We start from the raw sequence: 24,196 nt of genomic DNA, 5'->3' as shown, positions 1-24,196 counted from the left end.
AAACAACAAGCTCAAGAGGCAGCTCATGTTACAAATACACAAATCAGGCCTATTCCACGGACTGAATTCCACTTGGGATTAACAGAGCCTGCCACCCTGCTGAGCACTCTGCTACCAGCAAACCTCTTAAACACCATAGGATTTCTAGTCAGAGCCAAGGATGAAGGGAGCTGCGTGTTATCTTTGGGGCCCTGCAGAGCCGGTTTTCAGGAAGAAGATCCCCCCTGCAGTCTTGGCCCCCACAGGCTAACAAACAACTCGTTGCTACTTGTTCCCAGGCTTGGTGTGGGAGTCCCTGCAAGCTGCAGAGCTTTCTCTTCCAAGGGCTGATTCATTTCACGTGGCCCGAGGAATCACATCTTGACATACACCACAGTCGTACTGTGAGTCATAAGGAAATGTGGGAAAGAAACACCCACACCCCCAACTCCTGCCAAATGACCCTGCCCAGTGGCCACTTACATACAGTAAAACCCAAGTGGTTAAAAACTGGTTTCAGGGTAGACAACGGCTGCAAAGGGGACTGAAGAGGATAAATATGATGCTTGGGTCTCGAATACCCTAAAGTCTTATGCAAGTCTGGCCTTGCAGAGAGGGCTCTAATGCTGCTCACCTTTCTGCTAATCTTGTGGCCTCCTGAGCCAGACTTTTAAAGCCATTTGGCCCCACGTAGTGGTCTGAGGCAGGAATGTTCTGTGGGAAGAGAAGAATCGGTTAAGGCTTTGCACTTTGCCATGGAACTTAAGCAGGTGCAGTATCTGTCCTGTCAGAACCACTTGTCATTAGCCACATAGGGTTCCACACCCCGACACTTACACCATGCCTCTATTCACCATTATCATTCTATTTTTAAAAAGTATGTTTAGGGGCCGGGCGCAACGGCTCAAGCCTGTAATCCCATTTTGGGAGGCCGAGGTGGGCGGATCACTGGAGGTCAGGAGTTCGAGAACAGCCTGGCCAACATGGTGAAACCCTATCTCTACTAAAAATACAAAAATTAGCCTGGCATGGTGGTGGGCAACTGTCATCCCAGCTACTCGGGAGGCTGAGGCAGGAGAATCGCTTGAACTCAAGAGGTGGAGGTTGCAGTGAGCTGAGATCACATCACTGCATTCCAGCCTGGGCAATAGAGAGAGACTCAGTCTAAAAAAAAAAAAAAAAAGTATGCATAGACAAGAACAAAGAAATTCAAGTTCAAAAAAAGTCTTTATATAGATATAGATGCATTAAAATATATACAGATTTAAAAACAAAACAAAACAAAACGAAAAGTAAAACAAAAATTATTTTCCTGCTGGGAGTCAAAAAAAATTTAAAAATGTATATATGTGCTTATTTTTATATGTATTTAAAGTCCAGTAGAATATATTCCAAGTTTTAACAGTGTTTATTTGATAGTAATGGGATCAGAGAATTTTTATTTATTTTCTACAATAAATATTTTTGTAATAAGAGAAACAACCAATACACATTATTTTTAATGTGACTTCGCATTAGAGTATCTGATTATCATTCCATTTCCTCTATTCATCTTCCACCCATCCATTTACATCATTGTTACCATAGCCTTCTTTATGCAGAAATGGAAGAGTGCTCAATCAAATCTCTCCCTCCTACCACACTACAAACTACATTAAGAAAATCATACTGGCAGCATATTTTTTCCATTTTCAAAACCATGTATTTATTGGGCTCCTTTCTTCCCTCCCTCCCTCCCTCCCTCTGTCCTTCCCTCCCTCCCTTCCTTCCTTCTTTCCTCCCTCCCTCCCTCCCTTCCTCCCTCCTTTCTTCCTTCTTGCCTTCCTTCCCTTTTCATTCATTCATTCACTAATTTGTTCATTTCTTTATCCATTCATCTATGCAGCAGACATTTACCACAGCTATACAATGTGCTGTAGGCCGAGAATGCAAATATGAAGTAAAGTAAATCCTGCCCTCTGGGAGCTAACAAGCTTGGAGATAGGCAGAAGGCAGGTGAGGCAGGGCCAAGATGAGAATGTAGTTAGAAATAAACGAACTAGGGAGAAGAATATAGTGCAGTAAAATGGAAAATTGCAGAAGGCCAAAGACATAAATAGATGTGACTGTTGCAAGGAAGAGAAGTCCAACCACCTGTCAGGTAGACTAGAAGAAGAAAGTGAGCCAGTGAGAAAGAAAGTGAGTCAGTGAGATATACAAGTAGATCTCCCAACACAGCAGTAATTCTCAATACCCTAGCCCGGCAAAACTTACAGCGTTTCTTAGGGAAGCTTCATTTTCTGCCAAGCTCAGCTGCATCTGAGTGATGAGCCTGCGAGTATCCTGAACTCGGTTCTGATACTGACTTCCCAGGGCTCGAACTCTTTCCACAGTCATCTTGAGGTCATCCAGGCGACTCTGGTAGCTGTTCTCTTGGCTCCTCACCTTGGCCAACTGGAGACCAAGGGATCTGCTAGCACCTGAACGCAAAGAAGGAAAGGGAGCATGAGCACTTTCTAGGTCAGCATAGAGTGAGCAAACATAAAGGAGGGTTGGCTGGCTATGGCAAAATGACAAAAACCCAACAGAGAAATGCATGCAACCGTTCTTTTATCTCCATCATTCAGGTCCCAGGAGGAATGTCACAGATAGTCCTTCCCCTTCTGCAAGGGCTGGCTGGAGCTACCTGCTGAACTGTTATCCATAGAAGATTCTATGACCTTGCGAAGCCATTCCTGCTAGGACTAGTAATTTTCTCCTGTCTGAAAGGAAGTTGGCCTTCATCACCTTCTGAAATCTGGGCTTCTCTCAGAATGTCCCGAAGGGCCTGCTCAGCCTGCTGCATCCTGCCTTCCAGCTCTGCATCAGGCACTGCTCCACCACCACCCTGAGCCTTCGAAATCAGGGCCTCCATTCTTTGAAGCTGCTGCATGAACTGATCCATCTGAAACCACAAAGGAAAGATCCGAACAGAGCATGGAGACCATGTACCCAAGGGATAGTCCAATACCAGGTACCCAGGGGATAATACTAAAAGTCCAGAAATGCAGAGCATGTCACAGTGGTTAAAATTTTAGACCCTGGGGCCTAGAGTCTTTGAGTTTGAATCCTGGCCTCCTACTCACTAGTTGTATGACCTTGGGCAAGTCACTTTTTTAATCTATAAATTAGGATAATGAAAATAAGAATAGTATCTCGTAAAGTTATTACTTGGACTACCTGAGTTAACATCTGTAAAGTTCAGGCTTTACTGTGTAGTTAATATTTGTAAAGTGAAAGCGGTTGCAAGCTAGAGACAAGAGAGCAGTGCCTGAAACAAAGGAAATGAATAAAAGGCTTGTTAAATAGATCGGTTCAAAGACAAGTGGAGTTTGTTCTACATTTGGAGTTCTGTTTGGGCCTTTGTCTTCCCCAACCCTCACTCCAGGAAAAAAATAGTTAATAATTAACAACGACATCAAGTTCATTCTTCTCTGGAATTCAAATGAGAAATTTCCAGAGGCCATGCCTGTTTGGAAAGCCTTGACACTTTCTGGACTCTTGATATCTTATATGTTTATGTTTTTCTTCATTTGTTTTACAAAGACATCTGTTGAAAAATAATCAAGCTAGAAAGCGACATATTACAGTGGGGAGAGCACTGAATTCAGTTAGGGGACACGGGTGGGATTCCCAGTTCCACCTAGCTATATCACTTTGAAAAATTTCAAGTATTTTGAGACTTTATTTGACCAGTGAAACCAAGATCAGAGTACTTTTTCCTTTTAACTCAACGAAGCTGTCATGAGTACCAAATGAAATAGTATCTGCAAAAGAGATTTTGAAAATGGTACATATAAGAACATAAACCTGAAGTATTATCATTATACAGAATTTTTTTAATACAGCAATTTTTAAAGAAAGAAATAGTAATCACCACTCCCATCCTTAGGAGACTAGGAGGGTCCTAGACCTGTGACAGAACCACCCAGTGGACACTTAAGAATTTGATTCTGTGGGGTTGGGATGGCAAGGGGAAGAATGCATACCTGAATCTTCACTTGATTATAGCAAGTTGGACAGCTGAATGCTCCATGCTCACAGTTGGGGCCACCAAATCCTGGCTTGCAAACACAGGTGCCGTCACCTCGACACTCTACAGGCTCAGAGCCTATGGGGTTGCAGTTGCAAGCTAGAGACAAAAGAAAGACAGATGGAGCATTCACATCAAACTAGTCTAGAGACTGGAGGCAGAGCAAAGATACAAGGAAGGAGATCAAGTCTCCAGCAGCAGAGAATCCTTCTTTGCCCTTGTCAATGCAACTTGTGTGAGAGTTGTCTCTTGACTGTGCCTCCATGCACCTTCTTAATACAGATGGGTCTTAGGAATCATGTGGAAGGTTTGCTTGGTGTGTGTGGATGCCCGGAGATTACGGCCTTGCTGGCAGCACTCATTTTCCTCCCCCTGTTAAACTGAAAGCCTGTTAGATATTCCACAGGCACTCTGGCTTTGCTTTCAAAGCGAATAACATTTCTCCTGGGCCCATTACGTGCCGGATGTGGACATCTCCCTCTATTTTGCAGATGAGGAATGTGAGCTCAGAGAAGTTGAGTAATTTGCCCAAGGTTACATAGCGAATGGCAAGCTACAATGAGAGCTCAGGAAGAGCCAGTGCTCTTTCCTCTGTTCTACAGCCTTTGGTGTAGGAAACACAGTAAGAAAGCAATACCTTTACTCATTCAATCAAATTGATTACGCCAGGTTCTGTTACAGAAGAATATGACAGTCGGTAAGACACTTCTCTGATGATTTCTGTGATTCTCTGGGTGACAGTGATTCTCTGGGTTCCATCTTCAGTGCTCACAAAACACTGATTATATATCTAAGTGTGTTATCATTATTTGCATACACATTTGTGTATCTCCCTTATTATCATACAGATTCTTCGAGACCTGGGATGACTTATTCATGATTACAGCCTCAGTATCTAGGTCCACACTGGATGCATGGAAGAAATGTATGGTGTAAAGCCAGTGAAATCTTTGTTAGTAACCTAGAATTACAGCTAGATTTAAAGACAGAATATGGTTAGAATAATAACTCAAATTATAGTGTTTAGAGTGAGCTTTCTTGTATCCATCACTTTGAGTTAAATGTTCATCATATATATAAGAAACTGAGGCTCAGAGGGGTTAATTGGCATAATTAGCATAATATAATAGGGATATCGCAAGACTGGATTTGAACTCAGTACTGATGTCATATGGGCTTTTCCTCTCATGAGGTGCTTTCTAGAACATCACAGCTAACCTGGAGGTTTGGGTCTGGGCTGGTCTGGCCCAGAATTCCCCAGGGGATTTGTACCTTTAAGTAGAAGCCTCAGGTTGCAGTTCTCAAGCACTTCAAGGTGGAGACTCTGGTGTGAGTGGAAGGCTGTGAACTTCATGCAAATCTCTGGGTCTTTATGAGGGACCAAGAGTTTTCCAACCTGTGTGTCCAGAGTGGCTCTGGACTCTTTTTTTTGTTTTCTTTTGAGACAGAGTCTTGTGCCGTTGCCCAGGCTGGAATGCAGTAACACTATCTTGGCTCACTGCAACCTCTGCCTCCTGGGTTCAAGAGATTCTTGTGCCTCAGACTCCTGAGTATCTGGGATCTACAGGTATCCACCACTATGCCCAGCTAATATGTGTATTTTCAGTAGAGATGGGGTTTCACCATGTTGGCCAGGCCAGTCTTGACCTTGCAACCTCATGTGATCCACCTACCTCACGCTTCCCAAAGTGCTCGGACTACAGATGTGAGCCACCATGCCTGGCCCCACTCTGGACTTTATAAACAAAGTCAGAGTAAACAAACTCCTGAGTTCTGGGCACCAAGGTCAGCCTGGGACCGAGGGGTGAGTCTGTGTGGCAGGCCAGCTCCTCTAGAACTTAATTTGCCTCTAGAATATAACATGTGCAAAGATCGAAGGAAGAGCTGGGCAGGAGGACCAGTCTGCACATTCCTGCTCTGATCTGCAGCAGCCCTGAGGAATGCTCCACCATAGCTGCTGCTTTGAAGCCACCTTGTTAGGAGAACTTTCAACTGTTACCTTTCTGTACATCAATTAGGATGACTTCCTGAGAGAGTCTCAAACTGCTTTACCGCCCACCGCCCTCCCTACCTGAGTTTGCTCAGGCTTAGTCTCCAGTCATTTATTACTCTCCTACAACAGGTTTGGCAGCCACTTCCCTGCCTCCCTGCCTTGGGATTGGGCTTAGGATGCTGGCCCCTTGTTATCTCCTCTTCCATGGAGGAATGTAAACCTGACCTTTTTCACTTCTCCCACCCAGCTTTAACCCAGCTCTGTCTTCCAGAGCCTGGCCACAGGGGAAACCTGTCTGAAGGCCTTTGACAAGTGAAGAAAGGCCCAGGGTGCTCATGGGCCCATTTGGTCAGAGAACCAAAGTAACATCACAATATGAACTGCCATTGCCCCTGCTCAGATGGCAAGCAAGCACATATGAGCACAGGCACACACAGACACAGCCTGCCTGGCGTACAGTCCTACCTCGACACTTGTCTGCTGGGTTGGGAGCCAATGGGTCCCCAAAGTAGCCTGCTTTGCACTGGTCACAGTAGATGCCGGCTGTGTTGTGGATGCACTTCAAACACCTGCCTGTCAGCTGGTCACAGTTCCCAGAGGCACTGGGGTCCACGTTGTTGTTGCATTGACAGGGTTGACAAGGCCTCACTGGGCCATGTTCACCAAAGGGGTCTCCAAAGTAGCCATCGGCACAGAGCTCACAGCGGGCACCTGGGAAGGAACAAATGACCAAGCCCAGGCTGACATCCATCCATCGGGAGCCAGACCAGATGCAGAGGCCTAAAGTTGCAAGTCACCCTCTAGAAGAGCCAGAGAAATGTGCTTCCCCAGGGACCCCAGAACAAAGCCCTCAGGAGCAGGCATGCAAGGCCCCACTGGCCCTCTCACTCCATGCCCACCACAGGTTGTAGAACACAGCAGCGCCGCTAGGAGGCTTATCTAGCTGGCTGGGAAAAAGCAGGCAGCTCCACAGAAGTAGTAAGGTTTTGAGCAATACCCCCAAGACTGAAGAATCCATTCTTCTTCCAGACCGCCCAGCAGAAGGATGTGACATTTAAGAGGTCGCTAAGTTTTCCCTCTTTATCTTAGATCATTAAGAAACAAACCATGTGCTTGGTCTGAAAATGTCATCTTCTAGTGACAAACCTCTCAAACCAGCTTTAGATGTTTTCTCCCATAGTTGCACTCTGCTCTTGCTTAATCCAGTTCACTTCTTGGGCACCACAATATCTCATCTTTAAGATATTATCTTTAGAGTGAGCACATTTAGGTGAACCCTAAGTCATTATAATTTCCTAGAAATTCCTCGGAAGCTATTTCCACAAATTCATGGCATGAGGACAGGAGGAGGCAGGTGGCAGAGCAGACCCATGGCCTTACCTGTGACCCCAGGAGGGCAGTTATTGCACACCACCTCCTCCGTCTCTGGCATCACCGAGCAGCTGAACCCGTTACGACAGGGACATGGCTTGCAGCTGCGGGGGTCATGTGGATCATTGTAGAAACCAATTGGGCAGTCAGCACACTCAATGTCAGGATTCTCATCCCCTGAATAACAATCTCCTGGGGGTAGAAGAAGAGTGGAGGGGCAGAAAAGTGAGCAGGGTCAGACAATACATTTCCTTCAACATGGGTCAGAGTGTAGAATGTCAAAGCTGTCCTTTTTGAAGCTTTCCCCAAAGTGCCTGAGCACTGGCATTCAGAACCAAATCTAAACACTGCCAAGACCCTGAATCTCATCCTCACTCCCCTGTGCTAAGGAGACACCCTCTTGTTTTACTCTCCATAACTTAACACTGCTCGCCATGTTCTCTGTGGCCTGACACCATTTGTCCGCACATTCATTTAGACCCAGACTCGTCTTTGATCTCCCCACACAATTCTTGCAACTTGACACCAACTCCTCTACCCAGCACTGAACCATGACGACCATTTCCTGTAACCTGGCACCTTTCTCATAACCTTGTGGCATTTCCACAATGAATAGGATTGAGTGTAATAAGGCACCATGTCCATCTTCCCTGACTCTAGCTCTGCTCTCCTTAATCCTTTCCCACCTCTGATGTGAGTTCAGCCATGGTCTTTCTTACACAGCGCTCTCTCTTCCACAGGACACCCAGCCACCTGGTCCAGGTGTCATTTCACTCACCTGTGTCTGGATCACAGGCCCCTCCCCCTTGGCAGTTACATGGAATACAGGTGCCAAAAGGCCCCAATCTCGCTGAATCTCTCTTGTAGCCAGAAGCACAATCCTGGCAGAACTGCCCCTTGTACCCAACAGGACATGTACACTGTTCAACCCAGGGTGCCGGGGCTCCAGAAACGGGGCGGGCTGAAATCAGGGTCACATTGTCAATGTACCCAGTACCTGCAATCAAGAGAACAGATTAGAAGTTGCAAGTGGTACAGTCTAAAGATCTCATCAGATCTCTCTTGGGATTTTATTTTTCTTAACTCCCTAACAAAGACAGGTGGTGTTCATACATCATACCATGTAGACAGGAATAGCAGTCTCCCATTGTGACTGAGCACACAGGCTCTGGGGTCAGAAAACCCAGGGCTTAAATTCTGACTCTACCCTCACTAGCTGTGAAAATTGGCAAGTCCCCTAGCCTCTCCATGACTGTGTTTCCTCAACTATAGACAAGAAGTAACAATGGTATCTATCTCCTATGTCTGTTGTGAAAATTAAATCAGACAATGCATATGTTATAATGTACCTGGCATACAGTAAGAGTCAATACATTGTTAATAAACACCTTTCTGCTTCCGGCTTTATTTGCTGCATCAGTGACATGGAAATGGTGCATGCTAGACACACTTCCTTTTTACGTGAGTGAGTGCAGAAAAGCTTAAGGAACTCTTGTTAAATAATTCAAATTGGGATTAGGAGAACCCAACGTTCAAAAAAAGGGAATTAATAGAATACATGATGATCCAAACAGGGTAGCATGGAGTATAATCAAAACGAAAAGCTGCTCAACGAATAAAAAGGACTGTGTTGTAGGTGCCATGTCCCAGCTAAGGAAATGCATCCACTTGTTGTAGATTATCTTCCTCAGCTTTAATAAAAACTCAGTGGCCCTTTTAGCAAGGTTGCATCCATCATTCACTCTTCATTGGTGCTGGGTGCTGTCATCTTTTTAGAGAAACATTTCTTTTAAAAAAAACTTCTACAATGTAAAAATTTAGATTGAATTAAAGTCAGATTGAATCTAAGTCAGAATCATCAAGTAACTTATCTACTTGTTTGGAGACTGCCACCACCTTAGAGAGCTGAACCAATTAAACTAAAACCTAAGAAGAGATAAATTATTTTTTCTTAGCCACTTACTGTATTCTCCATATGTAGCTCGGATGTGGAGGGCTGTGAGGTTCCGCAGTAACCTTCGATACTCAAAGTAACTCAGCTGGGGACTCCAGTTACTGCTTGGATGCTCATTTAACCTGCATAATTTAAAATCAAAAGCTTTAAAAATCCGATTCTTATCACATACCTACCTGTTATAAATTATGCCTGAGGAGATGGGAACAGCTAAGCCCCTTTCCAGTCCTGCTTAGAAGGGGGCACAGGACTGGGAGCCACCTTTTCATAGGCACGTACTTGGACCTTCCTCACTCCATGGGGAGGACAAACCCCAGAGGAAGTGACAGAGGGCATCCCTGCGTGGGAAGTCCAGATGCAGGGGTGACATCACCTGAGGCAATGTTGGTCCCAAGTCCTCAGACACCACTTTCTATTCTTGGCCACCCATAAGCTAGTATTAGAAACGTCTCTGCATTCCAGAAGTTCTGATTCTCAAGAACTACCATTCATTTTTTAAAAAAATCATTTCTTTGTTATGTGAGCACATTTTACTTACTTTTTTCAAAAATCAGTTTCCACTTTTACATTGTCCACATATAATACTTTTTAATTCAGCATCATAGTGGGGCTTACTGCAACATATCACCAGCCCCTGTGCTATTCTTCTAAATTTTGTTTTGTTTTTTACTGAAATATCCAGGAACAACCCTACCCACTTTCATTTTTCATTCACTGTTAGCATATTAACACTTCAAAGACTGACTGAATCCTTTTGAAATAATTTACTAGAGAAAACATTGGTCATTTATCCTTTTAATCTACTGAGAAAAGTGACAAGATATTATATCACGTCTTGGGCTGAATAATAGGAAGCCGTGTCAGGCTGGAGGACACAAAGACAACAGGGAGGGGTGGTCACCAGCCAGCCGGGGGAGTCGGGAGACAGACAGTTATAATATGACGCCACGAGTGCCATAACAAGTGCATGCGCAGAGTGCCATGGAAACACGAGGTGACTGTAACTTTACTTGGGATTCTGAGACAAAGGAAGAACATGTAAGCTGAGTCTCAAAGAGTAAGTTCGCTGATCCTAGAAGGTGGGAATGGGCATTCCAGGCAGGAGAGCTGTGTGTGTGTGTGTATATATCATTAGAACATGTATACTCAGACATTTGATACATTCTTTGTTTGTGTTCTGTGGGTCTTATTTTCCCTATTGCCATTACCTCTGCCCTGGGTTAGGCCCCCAATCACTCTCCATTGAGCCACTGTTAATGTGTTCTGATGGTCCAGTTAAGGGCCCTACCCAACTATCATCTATATGGTGCCTGTATTTGCACCTAGCCTTCATACCTGACAATCGCACTTCTCGACTTAATAATCTCTCGATGGCTCTGCATCATCTTTCCAGCATGGACAAGATCTAAGCTCCTTGACCTGACATACAAGGCCCAACATGATGGGTCCTTTTCCAACCTTTGCAAACTTATCTACCCATCTCCCCTATACATGCTGTATTCCAGCCATAGATATTGCTTGCCAGTCCCCACTATATTATGCCTTTTTGCATCCCCACATCTATTCACATGTGAAGGCTGCCCTTCTCTGATTTTTCTCCCTGGAAAAGCCCTATTGAAGGTTTTCCTGACTCCTCCAGGCAGAATTGGGCACTTTCCAAGACCCCATGAACATGTACCACCCCAAAGCAATTGTCCTATTGTATTATGCTTGCTTTTTGACATGTTACACATCATACTAGACCATGAGCTCTTGGAAGGCAGAAACCATGTTCCATCTTTATTTCCCAGGCTCCAATGCGGTACTGAGCACTTAGTAGGCACAACTCCCTTCCCCAACCTCTCTGCAAACACCATGCAGAATTCCTGTTCTACATAATACCATGCAATCCCTGTAGACACACACAAAGCCATCCATAAAGTCACTCCCACCTCTCTCTCCGACCTCACTTCTCACTGCACTCCTCTCACTGACTTCAGGCTCTACTCACGCTCAACCACTTGGGAATTTTCTAAATGAGCAAAACTTCTTCAAGCATTGCATTTCCTCTGCCTTGTTAACCTCTCCTCCCTTTTCTTTCCTTAGAGGGCTTCCCTTCACATTTGTCAGGTGGTCCTGGGAAGCTTTCCTTCATCACTCCAGTGTGGGTCAGTCATGCCTCCTGTATGTGCTCAGAACTTTTGTGTCCACCTTATCTATTTCTGTCCCTTGACAAACTACAAAGTAATTATCTATTCATTTTTCTCTCCCATTAGCCTGTCAACTGCTTGAGGGAAGGAATCATGTCCTGTCTCACCACATAGCATTCTGCATGGTACATAAAACGTGCTCAGAAAAGCTTGTTGAACGAATGAATGATGACTGAATGAATCAACAATGGACTCAAACTTCATTCACAGTTTGCTCTAATTGACCTACTTGTGGTCTCTCTTTTTACCTGAATGTGTAAGTCTTGGTGAGCCCACAAGGCAGTGTCTTGCCAAGTGGCATCAAGGGAGCTGTAATCCGTAGACCAGCACCTTCCAGGATCACATCGTGGGCAGATGGATGTCTGCCTCCTCTGTCCACACGGTAGTCAAAAGACAGGCTTTGCCCATAGCTCACCTGTTGATTCCCAAGAAATTTGGCTGTGAAACAGAGTTTTAAAAGATTGAGATCAGTTGTGAAACTGGAGAGGCAAACACATGCAGGTGTGCATCGGTGTCGGCAATTTCTGTTGAAGTCCTGTGTCATCCTGCCCCAAAACTCCCTGCTAGGAGAGTCAGGACCTGGTACTGGACATGGCTATGACATGCTGGGCTCTGAAGGAGGGTCAGTTATTGAAATGATAAAAGGGCCTTGTTATAAGACAGTTCTATTAGATGGTTCATGATGTGGCCCTGACAGACTGTTTTGTAAAAATCCCAGGTCTGACAGCATAGCACCACTTGTTACATAAAGCTTTAGTTTACAGAATGGTTTCACAAATATCATCACATTTGATGGCAATAATTTTGGGAGGTAAGCATTACTATTCCCATTTAACAGGAGAGAAAACTGAAGTCCAGAGAAGTTAAGAGAACATCTTATCTAAGAATCACACGTTACCTAAGGAAATGAGCTGGGACCAGAATTCTAACCAGTGCTTTTCCACCCAGGAACACACCGTTGAATGATTTTTCTTAACTCACAAGTATTTGAAGTTTTAAGAAATGCTTTGTTTTTGCTTTCCACCTGCTTCTCAATAGACCCATAGGTTTGGCCACAGTCCTTGATTTCCTGCCTTGATGATAAACGTAAAAACTTCCCATTTGATTAAAGGAGGCAGCTCAGCCAGGGTCTGACCTCTGGGACACCCCATTCTGCTCTGTTGGGCCATTTCTTAGTGACTTTCAAATCAGGCTTAAGCCCAAGTCTCTTCTGGAGATGTTGCTACCCTGATCGCTAAATGATATGGTTTCCACAATTTCTAACTCCATTTCTCTGTCTTGACTTCCTAGTCCTATAAGCTGGCTTCTATAGAAGAAATTATTCCTCACATACCAGGAGCCACAAAATAGACAGGGTCTGGCCGTCGGGCTGAGCTAAACACGTCTTGATAGCGCTGCGACCACTGGAGCTTTGCAGGAGACCCATTTCGTTGGACAGCCTTCCAGCCATCAACATCTAGAACACAAATATAATCAGTCTGCATTGGGCAAACCCTCATCATCTATTAAGTTAAACAAGGCAAGATTTGCCTGCCAAAAAGTCCTAGTGGTGAGCAGAAAGTGGGGTTTTCTCAATACTTCCACATTTGTAAATGGTCCTTAAAATTCTCCACGTACCTCTCTATGTGGGTCTCAACTTCACTGCCCCCACCCTACAGCTGCTATGATTTCTCATCTTTGAGTCTGACTCTTGTGATGACAGCAGGTTTTCCTCTGCCCATAATTTGCATTTTTTGTATTTACATAAACAGGCTCTGGTCTTAATGAAGTAAAAGAGTCCAGTCTTTTCAAAGGGGAAACTCAGACTTAGAGTTGAAATAATACCAATTTCCAATAGCTTGGTAACTAATTTCACATAAATTAACTCATTTATTATATGTGAAAATAGCATTACTAATGAATGTGAATTCTGGAAGACTCTTACACACTCTCCAAACCAAATGAATGATTCCTTTGTGGTTTTGAAATAGATGGGGATGGAAAATTCAGGGAAATAAAAATCTGGTCTCTTTTCAATTATTATTTTAAGTTACATTCAGTGGTATGAGTGAACTGTTTTCAGCCTACGACTTTTTCAAGACATCAGGGTATGAGTACCCTGACAAAATAATGTACATTAAATACTATAAGAGACTTGCTAAAGAGAATCCATCCTGTGAATGCAGAGGTGGTTGCCTGTAAGCACAAAGTCCTATACAACATTCAAAAACGAAAACCTAGAAAATAGGCTTTACCCTGATGAAAGGTAGAGGTGATCGCATGGACACTGTAGTCTGCAGAGCTGCGGCAGCTGGCTGAATGCCCGTAGCAGAAACACTGGGTACAGCCCTCAGGGTTCCCTGCATCCAGGCGATAGTAACCTGGTCGACACCTGCAGTGGCATTGTAGAAATCAGGATATTATAGGTTATTTTTTATTCTGTAGAGAGAATACAATGAATGAGACAGCCTATCTCTACCTTCTCTCCCACTTGGCTCTATTAATTTTCAGAGGAGGGAATACCAGGTTTCATATACCACCCCCACCCCCAGACCACCAGATGGAACAATCACAACTCCCCAAATGAGACAGCATAAGGAACATTCACTTTCTGTTCCTCTGGTAGAACAGAGCCACGTTTGCCTTGGTGGTCTGGCATCTGAGTAGTTGGCCCATCCTTGGTAGGAAATTGAGTGGTGGTCAGATAAGCAGAATGGGTGTGGGCAGGGCTATGCAAAGCTGCCCTGTCCTGGAGCTACTGTTTAACAGGGAAAAAGACTGGGAGGTGGAGACCAGGAAAGGCGAGGCTCCTGTCTCAGCACTGCTCAGCTGTACCGACCCCCTCCCAAGACCACTAGGTGTGGATCCCCATCCGTGACTCTTGTACCTGGGTTCTGGCTCACTGGGGAAAAGGGCAGGTGAGGATATGACAAAGAAAAAGGATGGTAAAGACACTCTCCAAAAGCCAGGTGCAGGCTTGCCTTCCACCTCTGCTCCCAGCTCAAGCCCTCCAGTGGCTGCTATGAGGACCGTGACCACCAGGTGAGTCTTAATGCTGGAGTCACAGAGAAGAAGGCTGGGGAAGCTAGGGAGGACTTGTTTGTCCTCTGCTCAAGTTAACGACATCCTTTCATGTGAAATAATGTGAAATAATGATACTTTCGAATCATTTATTTAGCACTTATGTTGTGCCTGGCACCTTGTGTGTACTCTCTCATTTAACCTCCCTCCAATCCTGTGAGGAACTATTTCCAGATTTCTTAGATGAGGAGACTAAGGCCAAGAGGTTAAGACACTCTTGAAATAGAGCAGGTAAGTGGCTGAGGCAAGTTGGAAACTCATGTACATCTGCCTCCAAATCATGTAGTCTAAGCCACTGTACCACATGTTAGGAGGTGTGTTCTGGGTGCAGTATCACAGAAAAGCAGGGTAGCTGTGAAGAGCAGGTGCTTCAGAGAACAGCTGTAACTAAACAAGCTTTGTTTTCTCTCTAAGAGCAAGAGTTTAAAAAAATTATTATGGTTTCTATGGAAAGAAAACCTGCCGATTAAAAGAGATTAAAAAACAAGGAAGGACAGGGAGGGAGGAGTGGGGAGGGAAGAAAAGGGAAAGGAAGGGAATTAGGCAAAACTAAATGACTGTGTTTAGGAACACACTGGGGTAATAAATTATGAGGCAAAGAAAGTGATTACCATAAAAGTCAGAATAGAGGTCATTTCTAGGAAGGGGGAGGGTGTTGTCACTGGGACACAGTTTTAGCAGAGGTTTGTTTGTTTATTCATTTATCTATTTATTTTTGAGACAGAGCTTCGCTCTTGTTGTCCAGGCTGGAGTGCAACGGCGAGATCTCGACTCACTGCAACCTCCACCTCCAGGGTTCAGGCAATTCTCCTGCCTCAGCCTCCTGAGCAGCTGCGATTACAGGCATGTGCCACCATGCCCAGGTAATGTATTTTTAGTAGAGACAGGGTTTCTCCATGTTGGTCAGGCTGGTCTCAAACTCCCAACCTCAGGTGGTCCACCTGCCTCGGCCTCCCAAAGTGCTGGGATTACAGGCATGAGCTGCCATGCCTGACCGGCAGAGGTCTATTTCTTATCATTGGTGGTGATAACATGTATTTTATGTGGCATTCTATTTCTGTGTTTTATTTTGAAATTCAAGAGGCTTTCAACAAGTGACTTCCCTTTTAACACTTAAGATTTTTTTCCCTGCCTTCACCTCAGCAGCCAGGAACCCCTGAAAACACAAGCTAGGAGTGTATTTGGCATTTCCTCTGCCCAGGTATAAGTGATTAGCAGGGTGCCAAATAACTGCTTTCTTACTTTTAAGGAAATGAAGAGGAAGCCTTTGCTTCTGATGCCAGATTCACAGCCCTCTGCTCGACAGCCTCCAGGAAGGAAGAGTTTAAAGCCTGAGCACAGTTGTACTTAAGGCACGTCCTGCACCGGCAGCTGCGAGGGATGGTGTCTCACTGCTTCACCTCCTCCAGTGTGGCTTGGCCCAAAGGGCTCTCACCGAGTCCTACCAGCCCCACGCCCATTCGTGTGTGTGCTTGTAACTGCCATCCTATCCCCGGGGCGGCACCTTTTCTGTATACAATGGTTATATATGGCCATATGCTGTGATAGGCCCGCTTACAAGAATTTTCCCAGCATGTTTAATTAGGCCAGGCCTTTCCTGCAACCAGTCTGAGTCCCAGGATCTCACTATGGATTTCCACCTCATATAGAGCACCTGGGATCCAGAGCCAGCTGGTGAGGGGAATCTCTGGGGCCCTGTGCCTCTCCCACAGCCAAAACAAAGAGAAGGGGCCCAGACCACTGTATGGAGTCCAGTGAGATTTGAGGGCTCAGTGTTATTTTTTTTAAGCTTAGTTTTTGAGGACAAAGAGCAGGAAGAAAGTCATCGACATTTGTCAAGTTTCCCTTTTCCATAATTACACTCAGAGGATTAATTCTCATGCTAGTTGGCAAGGGACTCTCTGCTGTTTGTAGGGCCACGGTTCACAGACCTATCACAGCGTTCTCCAGTGACAGCTGCCTTGCAGACACAGCGGCCCCCGTCACAGGGCCCTGCGATGCCAGCTGGGTCACAGTCACACTTGGAGTCTCTGGGAAAGAAGAAAAAGAAAATTAGGGACATGGTTCCAAATGCTTCACAACTTGCACATAAAATCAGCTGCTCATGGGCAAACATGACTAAGCTGGGCAAGTCCTTCTTCGATGAGGCTTCTCCTAGCCGTCCTCACCCGTGCGGACCTCTCTCACACACTGCAGGACTCACTCGTCTGCACCAGTGCCGCTCAGAGTGGACTTGGCGGTGGCAGCCAGGCCGAGAACTGTCTGCCACTCCTAAAGAGAGCAGGGGTTTGCACCAGAATGTAAACCAAGTTCATCACTCAACTGCTTAGTTTACTTTGGTTTACTGTTTGACTCAGTTTACCTTTTTAAAAAATTTATCATTTGTTTTCCTATTGTTTAATTAAATGATGTCTGCTTTTCATCATGACTAATTCCATCTACCTGTTATTTTATTCCAGTTCTTTCTCTTGGTAATTCCTTAACTGAGATATAATTCATATGCCATGCAATTCACCCATCTAAAATGTACACTTCAATGGTTTTTAGCTGATTCTCAGAGTTGTAAGCCGTCAATATTAATTTTGGAACATTTTTATCACTCCAAAAAGAAGCCCTGTGCCCTTCGGCAGTCATGTCCCCCACCCAGCTACATTTCCTCCCTCCAGTCCCACTTCCAGCCCACGGCAGCACCAGTCTACTTCCTGTCTCTCCAGACTTGCCTATTCTAGACATTTTCTATGGAATCATACCATAAGTGGTCTTTCGTGACTGGCTTCTTTCACTTAGCATGACGCTTTTGAGGTTCATCCATGTTATGGCATGTGTCAGTACATAAATTCTTTTTGGTGACAGAATACATATATTATTTTGGTTACCGTTTTCACTTTTCAGCTATTATGAGTAATGCTGCTATGAATGTTTGTGTGCAAGTTTTCGTGCAGCTATCTACCTTCTCGTTTCTCTTGGGTATATACCTAGGAGTGGAATTGCTGGGATTGCTGGGTTTAATGGACTTTGTTTGTGGCAAGACCTTCTCAATGAAGGTATCAGAGCTTTCACTGAATTCTGGCACAGTCTCCCAGTCTCGTGCCTCCCTGCCTCTGTCACTTGCTTTGCATGCAATCGTGTGTCTATCTCATTGCTCATAAACCAAGTTCATTGTCTCTTCTCTACTGATCTGTTCCTCTTCTGCCTGCCCCATGTCCCCACCCATATCCTGCCCAAACCTGGAGCCCCTTGACCCCTCCCTCTCCCTCACATTTCTCATCCAATCACATGCCAAGTCTAGCAATGCTTATGGCTAGAATTTCTTTGCCAATCTTTATCTTTGAATTCTCATGGCCTCCTTCCTTCTTAGCTCGCTCTCTACTGCTGATCTGGACCATTTGACAAACATGTATTCAGCATCTACCGGGTGCTCAGAACCAGGGATGCTAAGAGAAATAGAAACAGTCCCCATTCCATAGGAGCCCTGTGGCAGGGCAGGTGTGGATCACAAGGGCAGCAGGCACAGGGCCAGCTGCAGGTGCACTGAGCACCCTCAAGGTGCCTCTTCCCACTCCAAGCATGGGGACACAGAAGCAAACAAGACAGAGCCACGGGGGGCTTACATTTTAGTGGGAAAAATGGACAAACATGAATAGAAAACAAGATATGGAGTGAAACAACAGAGTGAGAACACAGAGGGGTGGGACTGGTGCAGGAAGGCCTCTATGACGAGATAGTGGGGTGGGGATGGAGCAGGAGGCACTGCACAGCTCTGGGGAAGGCAGAGTGCTCCAGGATGCACCTAGGCTGAGTGTGGAGAGGGAGGAGGACCTTGCAGGACCTTGATAAGCTTTGTCTCATTATGAGTTGGGGGGTGGAGCTAATCGAGGGTTGTGTTTTCAAAGGGTTACAAAGGAGGAGTGGGGCAGGGGTGATCTCTGAAGGCCATCTGAAAGGATCAGGGAAGGCTGGACCAGAACAATGCCCAGAGAGGAAGACAACTTGGAACCTTGATGACTAGGACAATGCAGTATGGCTGGAGGGCAGTTTCTGTCCCAGCAAGGAGCCAGCAAAGTGAGCAATGGGACACACCTCCTCTGTGGGAGCCTTGCTAGCCAATGCCCAATGCTTCACTGCCAAGGCCCCGCCAAGCCATCCCAACACTTACCAGCTCCGCATCTCTGCAGACTGGTCATGTGATGTTTAATGCATACTCACCTTCCAAAAAAATTTGAGCTGGGATACAGGACATTCCAAACTAAAGGGGATCAAGATTATACAGAAAAGTTCAACCCAAATTCACTGAGGCCAAAATGGTCCCAGGGTCCCAGGTTAGTTGAAGGACTCTTTGCCTTCCTTCTAGTTCATCTAGAGGGAAGCAATCGCCAGGGTGAAGAACATGGACTCTGCAGCCAAAACTCTGAGCTTAAGTATTAGGTCCAGCCTCACCAGTAACATCGGGCTGCTTAACCTCTCATGGCTTAAGTTTCTTATCTTTGAAATGCATATAATGATAATCCCAACCTCTTAGGGGGATTGTGAGGGTTAAAGTAGATATCCCACATCATGTACTCTCAAAGCAGTGTTTGGCACAGGATAGGGGCTCAGTAAATACAAGTGGTTGCTAAGGTTTATATATTGTCATGACCAAGTTAGTGACAGCAAAGGTGGGATGCAGATGCTCACAGTAGTCTCTGGTCTTGGGTGCACCCCGCGTCCGTGAGCATGTGGAAGCCTGGCAGACATCGGTCGCATCTGCTTCCTGTCACACCCGGTTTACAGCTGCACTGTCCGGAGTTGTCACATCGAGCACTAAGAGAACCTGAAACCCACAAGGTGGGGGAAAGGAAAGAAGAAGAGGAAATATTTAATTTATATGGCATTGGAAGCAACTGTCACCCTATGGGTGCTCTGTAAACACAAGTGAGAGGGACCACCTGCTGCCTTTAACAGTCACTTCACATCGTCTGAGTATTCTTCCACCCGCCAGGGACGGTGCTGACAGCCGAGGATGTCTTCCTCAGGGAGAGGAATTAAATTACTCATAAAAACATTCTTCTTTGTCTGTCTGCTCTGATTTTCACAGTAGGTAGCATACAGCACTGCTTTTTAAAAGAAGTCCATCAAGTCTTAAGCTCTCAAGGAAAATTTGTGAATGAGCACATTGGCCTCCTAGAAGAGAGTCCATATCCGAAAGTGGACAACATTCTCCTTTATCCCTGGCGGGCAAAGCCATCCTTTAACGGTCAGTGCTTTTATGGTATGATTTTTAAGGGCATAAAAAGGCCTATTAACCAAAACTATCACCTGCCAGGAGTGCTGGAGAGTCTCCTCTGTGGTGCACCCCCTGTGAGATGTACCCTGTATGCCTCACCTAGAGGACTGTATTCGTCTTTTTTTTTTTTTTCTGAGACACTCACTCTGTCACCCAGGCTAGAGTTTGGAGGTGTGATCTCTGCTCACTGCAACCTCCACCTCCTGGGTTCAAGCGATTCTCTCCTGCCTCAGCCTCCCAAGCTGGGACTACTGGGACTACAGGCTGACTACTACAGCCTCCCAAGTAGCTGGGACTACTACTACCACCACACTCACTAATTTTTGTATCTTTAGTAATGATGGCGTTTCACCATATTGGCCAGGCTAGTCTCGAACTCCTGACCTCGTGATTCATCCTCTTCGGCATCCCAAACTGGTGGGATTACAGGTGTGAGCCACCATGCGCAGCCTGAACTTGTATTATGATTCTGCTTTTTACAGATATGCTCTTAGTTGTAAATGGGTCCTCTCAGATTGAGTGTTCATGAAAAACTCAAGGCAACAAAATGTGTCACTGTGGGATGGTGCCACGTCTCACCACCTGCCTTTCTACACTCACTCCTGTTCCAGCCTCCACCTTCTCTCACCCAGGCCCTGCCTCACACTCTCCTCCCTGCCTCCATCCTTGCCTCTGCACACTCCATAGAGAAGCCAGGATGCTCTTTTAAAATGTAACTCAGATATTTAGGTCCTCTGGTGGCCCCCACTCTAAGCAGAATAAGACGCCGACTCTGTATCATGGCCTGCAAGCTCCTACCTCTCCTACTTCCTCTCTTACCCTCCTTCACCAGGTTCCAGCGACCCAACTCTCTTGGTTCAGCCAAAGTGCTAAGCAGCTTCCCTCAAGGTATTTGCACTTCCTGCTCCCTGGGTCTGGAATGCCCTTCCCTTAAACTTCCCCCAGTTGGCACACTCTCGGCATTCAGCTCTTGATTAAATCTTACTTTTCTAGAGAAATCTTCTCTGACTCCTGCATCTAAAATCCCACCCCACCCCTACCCCAGTCCTCAGCCCTACTTGACTTAGGGTGATCTCACCTTATGTCACCTTTCATATTCCCACTGCCGAGCATCGTGCCTGATACAAAGCAGGTGCCCAGAAATCTGTTCAATTAATGTGTGTATGCCAAGGAGGAGGGCTGGGCTGCTGTGGAAGGAGCTGAGAGAAAGCCAAAAGATGAGGTGGAAGGCTAGCTGGTACACCTCAGCTACCTTATCATTCCCCTGCAGTTCAGTGGAATTGTAAAATAATCTGTCTATTTTAAGTGTCTGTGATGATTACGCTATCCAGAGCCTAATGAAGCCAAGGGAACATTGACCAATCTCTACATGTTTGTTTTTTAAATCTGTTGTCTTTCTGTGAACTTTTAATTCTCTAGTAGAATTCAAATCAATAAAGGTATCAGTTCTGTGCTGCATGAAGACTTTATGCAGCATGTGGAATGTGAAATAAATGAGTCACATTCACAGTTTGAGTCCATGAACATCTACACGTCAACTTTGCAAGGCTTGCAGGAGCCTTCAGTGATAACATAAATGACATTTTTTGAGCACCTCCTTAGATGTTGAGTTAGGCACTTTATATGTATTAGCTCATGCTATTTAGTAGTGAATTAAAAGTTCACAGCAGAATAACAGATCAATTTCTGCATATCAGAAACTCTCAGAGGTTTAGGCAGGCAGTGACAAGTTCAGACCTGCAGTTAGAAAGAAAACGCTAGAGCAGTCTGCAGGTGGCGTGGAAAAGGCAAGACTAGCGTGTCTCCTCCTATACCATGATGGCCTGGATCAGAGGGGTCTAGGTGAGAAGAGAAGGAGGGAAGCATTGTGAGAGCCACTGTAGATACAGAACACAAAAATTAGTGACTCTTGGGCTAGGAATGATGAGGGAGAAGGGATCACATTGATGACACTCAGGTCCCCAGAGTGCACACCTGGCTGGACTGTGATGCTATTTGCCAACCAGGGAAGGCAGGGGGAGGACTGGGATCTCAGGTTGAATCATCAAGAGAAGATACTCAGTTTAGTTTTGGATATACAGCTGGAGTTTCTAGGGGCATATAAAGGTGGAAATGTTCATCTGGAGCTGAGTCTAGAGATGAAGATCTAAAAGCTCTCAACACACAGGCTGAATAGGAAGCCACAGTAAATGTGAGATCAGTCCAGAAGCAGATAGAGAAAGGAGAGGAAGTGGTGAGGACAGAGATAGAGCCCATCTATTAAGAGCGAGGATGACCAGAGAGGGAGAAGTCTCAGGATAGGGTCTAATTGAACAGTGAGCAATGGAAGGCAGGGAGGAGAGGTTTAAGGAGGGTGAGGGGAGGAGGAGAGAAGGAAGGTTTTCAGAGCTTAAGGCAAGAGAGCATTTAAGCAAGATGAGAATGAAGATAGGCTATTTGGTTTGATGTTTAGAGACTTCATGCTCATTGCTCTGTGAGTAGTCAGCAGAAGGAAGGAAAGTTTCTTTTTGAATAATGCCCTGATAAGTAGCATTAAATCGAAGTCCCTCATGATGAAATTTGGTTGTTTTTAACATGAATGGATGCTGATTTGGGGACCAGAAACACATTTTTTCCCCACTCAAATTAATGGCAATTACACTTTCTACTTCAGAAAACTCTCCCTGCAGTAGTTTTTCAGATGTCAATTATTTTTATAAAGTGGGGGAAGATGGTAATTCAGGCTCTAATTCTGAATATGACTAACTTATTTCATGTTCCAAAACTTTCAGAATAATAGCACTGGGTCTTCAAAGTCTCACTCAAAAAAAAAAAAAAACCACCTGCCCCAGTTTCCACATCATGAACTGTACTTAGGGATGAACAATTGGGTTTAAAGAATAGATGAGGAATAACTTCCTGTTTCAAATTTGTGTCTCAGTAAGCACATTCATGGTTTATGTAGATACAGTCCACATGCATTTAAAGACTCAGGAAGGTATTAAAAAATGATTAATATTTAAAATTTAGGGCCGAGCATAGTGACCAATGCTTGTAATCCCAGCAGTTAGGGGAGGCTGAGGCAGGAGGATTGCTTGAGCCCAGGAATTTGAGACTAACCTGGGCAACACAGACCCTGTCTCTACAAAAAAGTAAAAAATTAGTCAGTCATGGTGGAACACGTCAGTAGTCCCAGCTACTCAGGAGGCTGAGGCAGGAGGACAGCAGGAGCCCAGGAGTTTGAGGCTGCAGTAAGCCATGATGGAGCCACTGCATTCCAGCCTTGGCCACAGAGTGAGACCCTGTCTCAAAACAACAACAAACCCAATAAAAACAAAACAAATAAATAAGAAAATATAAACCAAGATAGTTTATATCCTTTTGAGAATTCTTTTAAAAAGATATACACTTGCATTTAAAAAACGTCTTAAATAATAACTCAAATGTTAGAGTTTGAATATACCGTCAGCATCATAGATATGTAAAAAAGTAACAAACTTAAGAAAGTCCAATATCACATAGACCTAAAAACTTTAGCTGTCATGGGAGGAAGAAACTTTCACACACAGTGAATTTCAAAGTACGTGCAAAAGGTTATCAGGGCTTAAATATGTGGTTGGAAGAGCTGAAGCTAAGTCAGCCCTGTTACTGAGCCCACAAAGTTATCATCTAAAAATAAGCCTCGTTGCTACATTTATGGGAAATCAATGTGAAGTCCAAAATTGGTGACTGCTCTGGGGTTTATTAATGCCATTGGCTTCATTTGACATACATATAATGATAGCATTTTTTTGGTAAGACATGTTCTCTTGCATTTGAAATTAAATATACAACAAACTCCCCTGTCAGGTTACTATCTGAGAGTAAAAAATATCCTTTGGCCAATTGGGAGACTGAGAAATCACACAGGGAATTCAACTTGTGCCAGTGGTCTAGTGACATGTGCAGCTGGGAGTAGCTGGGGACAGCACATGCTGGGAACAGTCTCTGCCACCAGCGTGTCTTTCAGCCTCGGCAGTTTAGACCCTGAAAGTTTGGTTTCTTCATCTCTTTAACAGGGGACATGGGATGTGTTAACACAGGTTGTCAGACTGTTATGAGGACTGAAAAGGACATCATCTATGAAAACGTTTGGGAAAATTATAAAGCAGAGTCAGATCTTAGGAAATAATATCCATTGAGCTTTTTGTGTACACATAGGCTCCTTTTGGGCATAGAAAAAGGCCACTCTGATTTTTTTTCTTTTATATGGAGGGAAGAGAACTATTCTTGGTTGGAAGATCTGGCTTACAACTGTAGTTCTTGCAATCAGTTGCTGGAAGACTTTAGGCCATTCAGTAACTTTCCTAGGTCTCAG

At 44.8% G+C, this 24,196-nt stretch overlaps 1 protein-coding gene across 2 annotated transcripts in view; it reads right to left on the bottom strand.

Moving 5' to 3' along the window:
• LAMC2 (laminin subunit gamma 2) overlaps positions 1–24,196 on the bottom strand; it is a 61,381-nt gene that overhangs the window by 10,737 nt on the left and 26,448 nt on the right. The window contains exons 3-15 of one of the 2 annotated variants that reach the window (XM_064370483.1): positions 19,272–19,407; positions 16,529–16,627; positions 13,772–13,908; positions 12,871–12,993; positions 11,786–11,975; positions 9,358–9,470; positions 8,173–8,391; positions 7,404–7,586; positions 6,489–6,734; positions 3,987–4,129; positions 2,746–2,902; positions 2,233–2,438; positions 614–693 (exon numbers count right to left, since the gene is read on the bottom strand). In XM_064370483.1, coding sequence (XP_064226553.1) covers positions 614–693; positions 2,233–2,438; positions 2,746–2,902; positions 3,987–4,129; positions 6,489–6,734; positions 7,404–7,586; positions 8,173–8,391; positions 9,358–9,470; positions 11,786–11,975; positions 12,871–12,993; positions 13,772–13,908; positions 16,529–16,627; positions 19,272–19,407 — 2,032 coding nt within the window. Of the gene's footprint in view, positions 1–613; positions 694–2,232; positions 2,439–2,745; positions 2,903–3,986; positions 4,130–6,488; positions 6,735–7,403; positions 7,587–8,172; positions 8,392–9,357; positions 9,471–11,785; positions 11,976–12,870; positions 12,994–13,771; positions 13,973–16,528; positions 16,628–19,271; positions 19,408–24,196 lie in introns of those variants that run through there. The other variant, XM_064370484.1, reaches the window with a different exon arrangement.

The sequence above is a fragment of the Aotus nancymaae genome, unplaced genomic scaffold, assembly GCF_030222135.1.
Source record: "Aotus nancymaae isolate 86718 unplaced genomic scaffold, 86718_ANA_hifiasm-v0.15.2.pri h1tg000108l, whole genome shotgun sequence".
In the NCBI taxonomy this organism is placed as follows: domain Eukaryota; kingdom Metazoa; phylum Chordata; class Mammalia; order Primates; family Aotidae; genus Aotus; species Aotus nancymaae.
The sequence above is the reverse complement of the archived record's forward strand: the minus strand, read 5'-3'. Positions and strand labels throughout refer to the sequence as shown.